Consider the following 10,932-nt stretch of genomic DNA (forward strand, 5'->3'; position numbering starts at 1 on the left):
GGGGGTGTTGGGGTATGAGTGGTGAGAAGCAGGCCGGAGGGGCGGCAGGGGCCAGGTCATGCGCGATCTTGGGTGCTAAGCCAGGGACTTCCAACTTGACCCTGAGGGCAACAGGGAAGAGAGGGAAACTTTCAGGCAGAGGGAGGTGGGCAGAAAGGTCTTAGAAAGCTCTTTCTGGTTACAGAGTGGAGGCAAATGGCTTGGCAGAGCAGAAGGGAGAGGTGAGGAGGTGGTGACTCAGCCCAGGGTGAGAGAGGAAAGGTGTCAGTGAGGCGGAATAGGTCAGGATCAGATGGATGGGGTAGAAGCACTTTTCCTTGCTGAACTGTAAGCTCCCTGAGGCGGAGGCTTCCAGTTTCAGTTTCCTGCTGAATTCCTAAAACAGTGTCTGGCCCGGAGTAGGACCTCCCTAAGAAATACTGAGTGAATGTTCTTGAATGAGGTTGAATGAAGAGGACTCAGGCATCAGGCAGGAGCAGGAAGGAGTGCTCCAAGACCCAGAGGAAGAGCAGGGGGGGAGTGGGGCTGAGGATGAGCACAGAGATGCTCGTGTTGGAGGAGGAACTCTGGAATGGCCACCTCCCAGGGATGATGATGAGTTTACGGAGCACCTACGTTGTGCAGCCGTTGAATGAATGGATGAGGTGGGTGGCTCTAGGTTGAGTTGGAAGGATATTCCTGATATTTTGTTAAGTGATGAAGGCAAGTGACAGACTGGCGTGTGTCTTATGAAGGGCATGAGAGAAACATGGTGGGTGGGTAGGGATAGGAGTTGTGGCAGGACAGATGGTGGCTGGAGCCAGGGGCAGGGATGACATCACCGGGATGGGGCGAGACCCAAGGACCGCAGCCCTGCTCGGAGACAGGTGCAGGAGGAGCTTGAGGGGAAACGTGTCACCCGGGGCACCCCAGCCTAGTCAGCTGAGCCTCCCGGACGCCAGGGTCATCTCCTGTCATCTTACCCAGCAGAAGTGCCCCGATTTTAAACCCTAGGCTTCTCAGATCCTGCAAATTCCACTGAGCACTCCTGTTCCCTGCCCTTTCCTGGAGTCACACACTGTTGGCAAAGGCTGAGCAGGGTCTGATGACTTCATGGTGTCCTCCCTACCACTGGCCTGCCTCTCCCCAAAGTTTCCTCACTCCAGCCCGGATCATTTTCTCTTTTGGGAACCCAGGTGTTCTGCCCCCTCCACTTGGGAAAGTCTGGGAGTGAAAATAGATCAGGGAGGGGGCCCGGGAGCCCTACAAGGCTGGGCCTGGGCAGCAGCTGCCCATGTGCCCCACTCCAGCTCCCTCAAGGCGCTGCCTCAGCACAAAGTGTCCATCTGGCCGGAGCGTCAGGTTACTGTGTAAGGGGACCCAGGCTCCCCTCCGCCTCGACCTTCTGGCCTTTTCATCAGACTTAGGGCCTCTTCGGAGGGAAGGGGTATCTTGGGAAGGAGTGGGAGGAGTGGGGGTGGGCAAGCAAGGGGCAAAGACTCTCAGGTTGTGTGTGTGTGGGGGGTCCTGTTTTCTGACAGTGTATGATTTGGGTTCTATCTCTGCCCCTTTCTGGGCTTCAGTTTCCTCATATGACAATTGAGATAGAGTCAAAATGAACCCCAGGGTGGAGAGAACAGAGAGGGGAGAGTGGGGAGGGGTCTAGGATGGTTCCCTCCTCCCCACACTCCCAGGTCCACCAACTGCCCAGCTGAAAGTCCTCTGAGTGGGGTCGAGGATATTTAACTAGAGAGTTGGGGTCAGGGTGTGGAGAGAAAGATTATTTTCCCCACACTCCCCAAACTTGTATCTCCTGGGCTTCACCCAATACCTTTTCACCAGCAGAAGTGGGGGAGTGGGCACTGGGTAAGAACCCTGGGGGGTGGGGACCCCAGAAACTCTATTCGTTATCCTAAACCCCTCATGAAGGCTCCCAGCCCTTTCTTTCAGCCCTGGGGGACGGCAGAGGACAGATGGGCAGAGTCTGGGCTAGGGAGTGGCACCCTGTGTTAAGACAAGCTCTGCCCCAGGGCTGCTGAGATGCCAAGGACAAACCTCCCGGCTTCTCAGGCCTCAGTTTTGCCATCTGGAAATGGGTGAGCACTCACTTTCCGCTGCTGCTTCTCCCAGGCCGGGTCCAGCAGTAGGTCGCGGTCCCAGTCCTCCTCCTGTTCCATGTACTCGCCGCCCCCGCCGCCGCCCACGAAGGGCCCCTCCCCGACCCCCAGACCCTCGGGCTGCATAACCATCATCATCTTGCTCGGGCTCCTGGCTCCGCTCCGCTCGGCGCTCTCCTGAACACGGGGGCCGCGTTAAGTAGCGCTCGGCCCAGCCCCGGATCGGATTCGCGCTAAATATGGGGGAGGAGGGAGGGGCCGGATAGGGGCGAAGGCGCTCGGGTCGGGACCAGGAGAGGTTGCCCTGGGGCCAGGGGACTGCAGGATTTAGGGGTGCTGGGATGGATCCTGTGGCGGAGATTCGGGGTTCCCGGCCCGGCTCCGCCTCTTCGGCGCTGTGTGACTGTGGGAAAGCTACGGCCCTCTCTGTTTCCTCATGTGTCCAACGGAGATGACGAAAATAATAGTGACTGTAGACCGCTCTAAAGCTGCCCCTTAGCCTGCCTCCTGACCCTTTCCCAGCGCCGCGCTGGTGGGAAACAGAGAGCCCTATCCCCATTTCACAGTCAGAAACAGTGAGGCGCTGGGCTGTTTGAATGTTTCCTGGGGTGATGGAGACACTCGAGCATGGGAATCGGTTCCAGGCCAGCTGGATGAGCCGTTGCAGGGCTATTAATATCGGGGCGGCTGGGGGGTTGAGGGGGAATGAATGTGCTGATCCGGGAAACCCCGACGCCACCGAGACTGCAACTCAATCCTCCAAACCAGCCAGCGAAAGCAGAGGGCGTGGCTTTTGCGGGGGCGGGGCTTCGCTGGCGGGCGGAGCTATACCTGCTGTCCTTCCCTGCTCTAGCACCAACGGGGGTTCCAAGCTTCTCCTTGGCTCATCCGGCCGTCCAATCACATGTCTGAGTCTGCCGGCCACTCCCTGTGACTCTAACCCCCTTCTGAGCTTCTACTGGTCGTAGCGGGCGTCCGTCTGCCACTATCCCCGCCCCAATACGGAAGCGGCGGGGTACTCGGGACCCGACAGCCGGTGGGTCCAGGCCATGGGGCAGCCCTGGGCGGCGGGGAGCGCGGAGGGGGCGGCCGCGCGGCTGCCCCTCGTGCTCACTGCGCTGTGGGCCGTGGCTGTGGGCCTGGAGCTGGCCTATGTGCTGGTTCTGGGTCCCGGGCCGCCCCCGCTGGGACCCCTGGCTCGGGCCTTGCAGCTAGTGCTGGCCGCCTTCCAGCTGCTCAACCTGCTGGGCAACGTGGGGCTCTTCCTGCGCTCCGACCCCAGCATCCGGGGCGTGATGCTGGCCGGCCGTGGTCTGGGCCAGGGCTGGGCGTGAGTGGGGCGCGGGATCTGGCGAGGGGGGAAAGCAGGAGCCTTGGACTGGGGGAGCAGCCCTAGGACCTGAAGATGTTAGAACCAGATTATAGTAGGATCCGCTTGTTAGAGCCAGAACACTCTTTTAGAACCTTGGATGGTAGATCCTGAAGAAGTATCATTCATTCACTTACAAATATTTAATGAGCACCTGCTATGTGCAAGGTACTGTTCCGACCACTGGAGATACAATGAAATAGATTCTTGACATTCCTGGAGGTGATTTCGGTGGGGCATGGGGAAGATGATAAGTTATAGGCATAATAAATTAGCGAATTGTATAGAATGTTAGAAGATGTTGATACGGAAACAAAAAGCAGAGTAAACGGTGTGTAGGCTGCAGTTTTAAATAGGGTGGTGAAGGTAGGTATTTGAGCAAAGACTTGAGGTGGGGGCGTTAGCCATGTGGGGATCTGGGGGAAGAGCATTCCAGGCAGAGGGGATGGACAGTGCAAAGACTCTGAGGCAGTTATGCGCCTTGCATATTCCCGGATCAGCAAGAAGGCCGGTGTGGCTGGTGTGGAATGAGAGGGGGAGGAGATAGGTTAGAGATGGAAACACCTTGCAGGACATTGAAAGCTTTGCTTTTTACTGGCAGTGAGATGGATAGCCACTGGAGGGTTTTGAGCAGAAGAGGAGGGCAGGACTTAGACTTCTAAGGATGAGTCTGGCTGCTGGCATTAGACTATACTAGGAGGTAACAAAGCTGGAATCAGGGAGAATAATTAAGAATCTGTTGCAGTAATCGTTGGTGACTTGGACCAACATGGTGAGCACGGAGGAAGTGAGAAGTTTGCTTAGAGGCCTTAGGACTGGATGTCTGAGTTGCAAGAGCCCTCGGACCTGCAGTGCTAGAACTGGAAGGGCCCAGGAAGTGGTGTTCGGCCTGCATTTATGTATGATGAACTTGAGGCTCAGTGAGGACAGCGGCTGTGCCAGCTTCCCCAGGATGGGCTCAGAGGCTGACCCGGCACGATGAGGCGCTCAGAGCTACTGGGAGAACTGACTCTGCGGTTCCTTCTCTGCAGTTACTGCTACCAGTGCCAGAGCCAGGTGCCACCACGCAGTGGGCACTGCTCCGCCTGCCGCATCTGCATCCTTCGTCGGGACCACCACTGCCGCCTGCTGGGCCGCTGCGTGGGATTCCACAACTACCGGCCCTTCCTGTGCCTGCTGCTTCATGCTGCGGGCGTCCTGCTCCATGTCTCTGTGCTGCTGGGCCCTGCCCTGTCGGCCCTCCTGCGCGCCCAGGCGCCCCTCCACACCGCCGCCCTCCTCCTGCTGCCCTGGCTCATGCTGCTCACAGGTGGGGAGCCTGGGAGGCACCCGGAGAGGCAGAGGCCTTTGCAGTGGGCCATTCTGGTGGGGGATAGGATTTCCGGCTGGTTGACCTGGTAATGCCCTGGGGACATTTATGGGGGTAAGGGCAGCCTGGTATTCAGCTGGATGTGCATCTAGTAAAATACAGGGTCTTGACACAGGTATGGAGTTCTGGCCGGGAGAATCAGGGAAGGGTTCTAGGTGTGGGCACAGAAGGAAAGACTAGTGGGAGTTCAGGTTGGGGTGGGGAGCGAGCATTCTAAGTGGGGGTGCATTCTAAATGAGGGGAGCAGCCTGAGCAAAGGCATAGAGGTTGGACAGGGAGAGGTTCAGACTGGATGGGGGAGGCCCTGAATGCTGGAGGAGAGAGCCAGCTCTGACATGACTGGACAGTAGGGAGCCAGTGAAAGTTATAGTCAGGGGGAGCGTCAGGTTGGGAGGGGAGGCCATGGATCAGGAGGCTGATCGGAAGCCATGTTCTGGATGGCGGATTTAATCCTCTTTCCTCTGACATCCCCCCTCCCTGAGATAAAAGCCCCACTAGTTTTTGTATAGTATTTGTTGTCGCCCCCTGAAATGCTTTGGGCTTTCCCTCCCTTGACTCCTTCCTCCTGACCCCTCAGGGTTGGTCCCCTTTGTCACCTTGTTTTGCAATTACTAAACTTCTTGACCCATCAATAGTCACTGTGTCTCCTCACCCTCTCCAAACCCAGTTCTGTCCTAAGGGCCCCTCCCTGCAGCCTGGGGGGAGGCCTTGGGAGGCCCAAGGGGATTTTTTCCTCTGCCCACTGGCTCCCTGAGCAGCCCTCCTCTGCCTCCTTGATGACCCTCTGCCTCCACTGAGACACAAGCCCTCCAGCCGCACCTCCCTGCGGCCATTGCCCGCTCAGCCCTGGGCCCTGGTGAAATCCTGGATGTCTGAAAGTCTGGGCGAATGGCCCAGTCTGTGTCCCAGTTGCTCAGCCCCTTGACCTTCTCCTCCATTTGACTCCCTTCCCCACTCCCACATCCACCCTAGACCTTGTCAGAGGCCAAACCGTGTCACCTCCCGAATCACGCTGTGAGCCAGCCACCCCTCTCTCTGCTCCCCACCTCCTCTCCTTGTAGCCGGTCCTCACTCTTACTTTCCAGGACGCCTGCTTCGGGGGCGCCTGGCCTTCACCTTTCTGTCCATCAACCCTCCCCTCTTGGCCGCCCCCACATCCAGCCTGGAATCCTCATTTCCACTGTTCTTCTGCCGACATCTCAACCCTCTTGCCCGGTCTTCCTTCCACTGTGCCCTCCTGGCTTCTCTGGATCATCCCGCTCTCAGATCCAACTTGATTGCCGCCAGCTTCTCCTGATGTCCGGCCCTTCCTCCCTGCTCAGAAGCCTCACTGTGGGCCTGCCTCTCCTCCTGCCAACCCGCCTCTCTCTACACGCTTCCTCCGGGTTCCCACCTGTACAAACCCTCTCTTCACCCCCGTCCTCCTCCCTAGCTCTTGCCTCCTGGCTCTTCTCCTATCAGCAGCCAAGCTACGTCTGCTTTTTTTTTTTTTTAAATGTTTATTTATTTATTTTTGAAAGAGAAAGCGGGGGAGGGGGGAGAGAGAGAGAGTAAGTGAGCAGGGGAGGGGCAGAGAGAGAGGGATACCGAGAATCCCAAGCCTCTCCGAGCTGTGAGCGCAGAACCTGACACGGGGCTCAACTCACAAACCATGAGATCGTGACCTGAGCCAAAGTCAAGATTCAGATGCTTAAGAGTCAGAAGCTTAACGGATGGAGCCTCAGGCACACCTAGCTGCCAAGCTTCTAGGACTTTCCTGGGCACAAGAGACCTTTCGGCCTCATAAAACTGCTGGCCTCCTACTTCCTGGGTGGCCCGTGTCGTGGATTCTCCAACAGCTCATCTTGCAGAGCTTCCTTCCTTCCCTCTGGTTTCCCTCTCTCTTCTTTGTTTTCTTAAGTTTATATATTTTGAGAGAGAGAGAGCGCGCGTGCGTGGGGCAGAGAGAATCCCAAGCAGGCTCCACACCGGCTGCGCTGAGCCTGACTCAGGGCTCAGACTCACGAACTGTGAGGCCGTGACCTGAGTTGAGATCAAGAGTCGGACGCTTAACCACCTGAGCCACCCAGGCGCCCCTTCCCTCTCTCTTCTTGGTCGGGTCCCACAGGACCTGCCACTGACGCCACGGTGCTGACTCCATCTTAGTCTACACTCTGGCAGCTCTTGGAACTGCCTGTGCGCCAGCCACCTGCAGATCTGCATGCCCAGCCTGGGCTTCTCTCCTGAGCTCCAGAAACATCCATGCATGGGTCTCCCAGGCGCCCCTCCATCCTGCCTCAGGACCTTCAAACAGAATGTTTTCTCCCCTCTTCACCTAGCAGATACCTCCTTGGGCCACCACCCAAGCTGTCACTTTATTAAAACAGATGAAATCCACTTCCTTTAGCCTAATCCGTCTGCTTGCCATTTCGCCACATAACCTCTCTTTTTTATTGAAGTAGAATTCATATAACATGAAATTCATCCTTTTAACCATTTTCTATGTACAGGTCAGTGGCATTTAGTACATTCACAATGTTGTGCAGCCATCACCACTATCTAATTCCAGAACATTTTGATCACCCCCAAAGGAAACCCTGTGCCCATTAAACAGTCACTCCCCATCCTGCCTCCCCCCCCCCGAATCTCCCCAGGTTCTTATTACCACTAATCCACAGTCTTGTCTCTTTGGATTTGCCCGTTTGGGACATTTCATGTAAATGGCATCATATAATATGTGACCTTTGCGTCTGGCTCCTTTCACTGAGCAGAATGACTTCCTGTCATTCATTTGTTCAGGGGATAGTTAGTACCTACTGTGGGCCAGGAGGTGCTGTACTTTGCCGTTGTGACGCGCATCACAGTGGTAAGTAAGTAACTGAGAAGCGATCTCTTGTCTGTGAGCTCCCTGCGGGTAGAGGTCCTGTCCGCTGTGCATCCTGGCGCCCGGTACCAAGTCGAGCACACGGGAGGTGCTCACAGGTTTATGATGAATGGAGTCGGATCTCGGGCAGGGAGCTGTGTCTGCCCAGCTCACCGGTGTGGGCTGGCTGGGGAGTAGCCACTAGTGTTTGCTGAGTCGAGGAATGAGCCCTGCTTCGTGGTGGAGGGTAAGGGCAGGAGCTGGGCTTTGGGAGGTAAGGGCCCACTGCTGCTCCCTGACCCTCTCGCTTTCTCCTTGCAGGCAGAGTGTCTCTGGCGCAGTTTGCCTTGGCCTTTGTGACTGACACGTGCGTGGCAGGTGCACTGCTGTGCGGGGCTGGGCTGCTCTTCCATGGGATGCTGTTGCTGCGGGGCCAGACCACGTGGGAGTGGGCTCGGGGCCAGCACTCTTATGATCTGGGCCCTTGCCACAACCTGCAGGCGGCGCTGGGGCCCCGCTGGGTCCTTGTGTGGCTCTGGCCCTTCCTGGCCTCCCCCTTGCCCGGAGACGGGATCACCTTCCAGACCGCAGCTGACGTGGGCCTCACAGCCTCCTGACTCCGGGAGGAGCCAGAGCTGTTGGGGGAGAGGGGAGCAAAGAGGGGGCTCCTAACTCATCTCAGGCCCGCCCCTCGCCTCCGGAGGGGAGGTGCATTGGTACTTAATGCCTTTCTGCAGCTCCAGTCCCATCCTTGGCCTTGCCCCTGCCCAGCTTGGACCCCAGTGTCCAGGGCGTGGGCCCTGCATCTCTGCCTCCGTTGGCCCTCTGGTATAGTGGTGGGTTTGGCAAGGGGCTACCTGGCCAGCCTAATCACCCCTTTGCCAGGTTAATAAAGCGCTCCCTTGGTTCTTGGACTCCCTCCCTCTTTCTGGGCTTCTGGTCCCTCACTGTTGCCCGGGCCACTGCTTCTGGTTCCTCTTATTGTCAGGCATGGGACCCACAGGATGCCTGGGGCAGGCCTGGGGCACAGCGGGCCAGGCTGCACGTAGTGACCCAGGGACCGGGAATGCGACATTCTTTCCCTGGTTCACGCTTTATCATCAAGAGCATCGCCGCAGCACTCACTGTGCCTCTCTGGCTAATCTGGTACCAGGGGCAACAGTTGTGAGAGCTGATGTGCTAAGACCCTGGGGCAGTGAATGGAGGAGTCAGGATTTGAACCCAGATATTTATGCTTTCTCCTTCGCCCTGCACAGCTGAGCAAAGTGGATAGCAAAATCAAGGCAGAGAACTCGGGGGGAGATGGTCAGGCCTCTGAAGGGTGGCGCTCGCAGGCTAAGCTCTTCCGCTCTGGACTCTCCGGAGCTTCCTGGAAAAGTCTTACTTAAATACAGTAAACAGACTTCCTGTTAAATGTGGCAGGTTTAAACACATGGGTTTACCTCTCTTTCCTCTTAAAATCTAAAAGGATAGTAAAGAAATAAAAGATATAAATTTGCAAGGAGAGAGAAAAGTAGGAGGGAAACAGTAACAGACCAAAGAACCTGATGATGTTTAGAGCGATGGGAAGTGGATGGAGGCTCATTTACTCTCTGAGCAGAGAATTAGAAGTTAATCAAATGTTCCTAGAGGGAGGGCCCGAGAGGCAGTCCTGGTGGCTCCGGAACTCTCCTGGCACCATGGAAGGCAGGGTTTGGGACTGACAGTCAGGGGACTGACCCACAGTCTCTATGAGGGGCAGCTGGGTTGCCCTCCCCCCGGGCCACACCCCACCCCTCGCAGCCACGCAGCTACCCTTCTAGGGTGGAGATGGGGGCTATTCGAAGAAGCTTTGGGTCTCAGGGGCACTGGGGAGGATGGGGGGGAGGGGCTGGACCAAAAATGGGATTAAGTGAAAAAGTCTATAGATGCTGCCGAGGGTGGGGGTGGGGGGCAGATATCATCCTGTGACATGGCAGGCTTGTCACCCAGGAGGTCCATCCTTCTGATAGGCCCCGCCCATGCCCACAGAGGTTTGAGCTGCTAGTAAGGAGACGCAAGAAAATATTCATAAAACAAAGAGAAACTCCCTCCCCACTTCTTTGAAGTCCCTGCTGGGCCCTCCCTCATAGAGAAAACACTGCACCCTCTACGTCATTCCCTTGCTTTGCCTTGTAATCACATTACCTACGTTCGTATCGGTTTTGCATGTTTTTGAATTTTATATAAATGGAATCATACCGTTTATTCATTCACTCAATATTATGTTTCTGAGATTTATCCAAATCAACGTGTACAGCTGTGGGGCATTCCTTTTCCTTGCTGGATAGCGAGCCACAGAATATACCACAATTTGTCCCTTTTGTCTCACTGGTCATTTTACCTGCCCCTATTGTATGACTTCCTAAGATCCATCCTTGGTCCTGGCTCTGCCACATAAATTCTAGAACCCACGTGTTCAATTCCCCCAATAAAAAATCCCTTTGAGTTGTGAATGGAACTCAACTGAATCTGTAGATCAGTTTGGGGAATATCAACATCTATATGAAATTGCATTTTCCAGTCATGAACATGGTGTATCTATTAGATGTTTTCAATAAAGTTATATACTTTTTCTTAAGATCATGCCTCTTTTGGTTAAATTTTTTTTTAATGTTTATTTTTGAGAGAGAGTATGAGTGGGGGAGGCGCAAGAGAAGGAAACAGAATCTGAAGCAGGTTTTGGGCTCTGAGCTGTCAGTACAGAGCCTGATGCTGGGTTTGAACCCACGAACCATGAGAGCATGGCCTGAGTTGAAGCCACCCAGGTGCCCTAGGTTTTTTTCTTTTTTTAATTTTTGAGAGCGAGCAAGAGCACATGAGTGGGAGAGGGGCAGAGAGAGAGAGAGAGAGGGAGAGAGAGAGAGAGGGAGAGAATCCCAAGCAGACTTTGCACTGTCAGTGCAGAACCTGACCCAGGGCTCAAACTCCTGTACCGTGAGATCATGAGCCAAAACCAAGAGCCAGACGCTTAACTGACTGAGCCACCCAGGCGCCCCATGGTTAGATTTATTCTTAAGTATTTGATAGTTTTGTTATTGTACATGGCTTATGAAAACAGATTTGTGTACAGAAAACCTAAAACTTAAAAACTCTTCTGAGTTTACTATATTTATAATAAAATAATCTGTGAAAAGACAGTTTTTTTCCTTTAAAATTGTTATACCTCTTTATCTTCTTGCCCCTTCTGTGTGCGTAGAGGAAAAATGGTGGTACCTTGTTTCTGACCTTTGACGAA

General features: G+C 55.2%; 2 protein-coding genes across 3 annotated transcripts in view; one reads left to right on the forward strand and one right to left on the reverse strand.

The window, feature by feature from the left end:
* Positions 1-2,234, reverse strand: part of ACTN3 (actinin alpha 3) — a 13,134-nt gene extending 10,900 nt beyond the window's left edge. For both annotated transcript variants that reach the window (XM_029956909.1, XM_029956910.1), the window contains exon 1: positions 2,088-2,234. In XM_029956909.1, coding sequence (XP_029812769.1) covers positions 2,088-2,234 — 147 coding nt within the window. The remainder of the gene's footprint in view (positions 1-2,087) is intronic.
* Positions 2,235-3,138: 904 nt separating this feature from the next.
* Positions 3,139-10,275, forward strand: ZDHHC24 (zinc finger DHHC-type containing 24). The gene is made up of 3 exons (XM_029914784.1): positions 3,139-3,426; positions 4,497-4,774; positions 7,998-10,275. Exons 1-3 carry the CDS (start codon positions 3,146-3,148, stop codon positions 8,291-8,293), a joined length of 855 nt encoding a protein of 284 aa, XP_029770644.1. The 5' UTR covers positions 3,139-3,145; the 3' UTR covers positions 8,294-10,275.
* Positions 10,276-10,932: the final 657 nt, after the last annotated feature.

The sequence above is a fragment of the Suricata suricatta genome, chromosome 11 (genome assembly GCF_006229205.1).
Source record: "Suricata suricatta isolate VVHF042 chromosome 11, meerkat_22Aug2017_6uvM2_HiC, whole genome shotgun sequence".
NCBI classification, from domain to species: Eukaryota; Metazoa; Chordata; class Mammalia; order Carnivora; family Herpestidae; genus Suricata; species Suricata suricatta.

Bases quoted from the DNA above. Each gene is read 5' to 3' on its own strand.
- ZDHHC24 (XM_029914784.1), top strand. From the start codon at position 3,146: ATGGGGCAGCCCTGGGCGGCGGGGAGCGCGGAGGGGGCGGCCGCGCGG. The intron at 3,427-4,496 runs GTGAGTGGGGCG...CCTTCTCTGCAG, and splicing joins GGTCTGGGCCAGGGCTGGGC to TTACTGCTACCAGTGCCAGA. The intron at 4,775-7,997 runs GTGGGGAGCCTG...TTCTCCTTGCAG, and splicing joins CTGGCTCATGCTGCTCACAG to GCAGAGTGTCTCTGGCGCAG.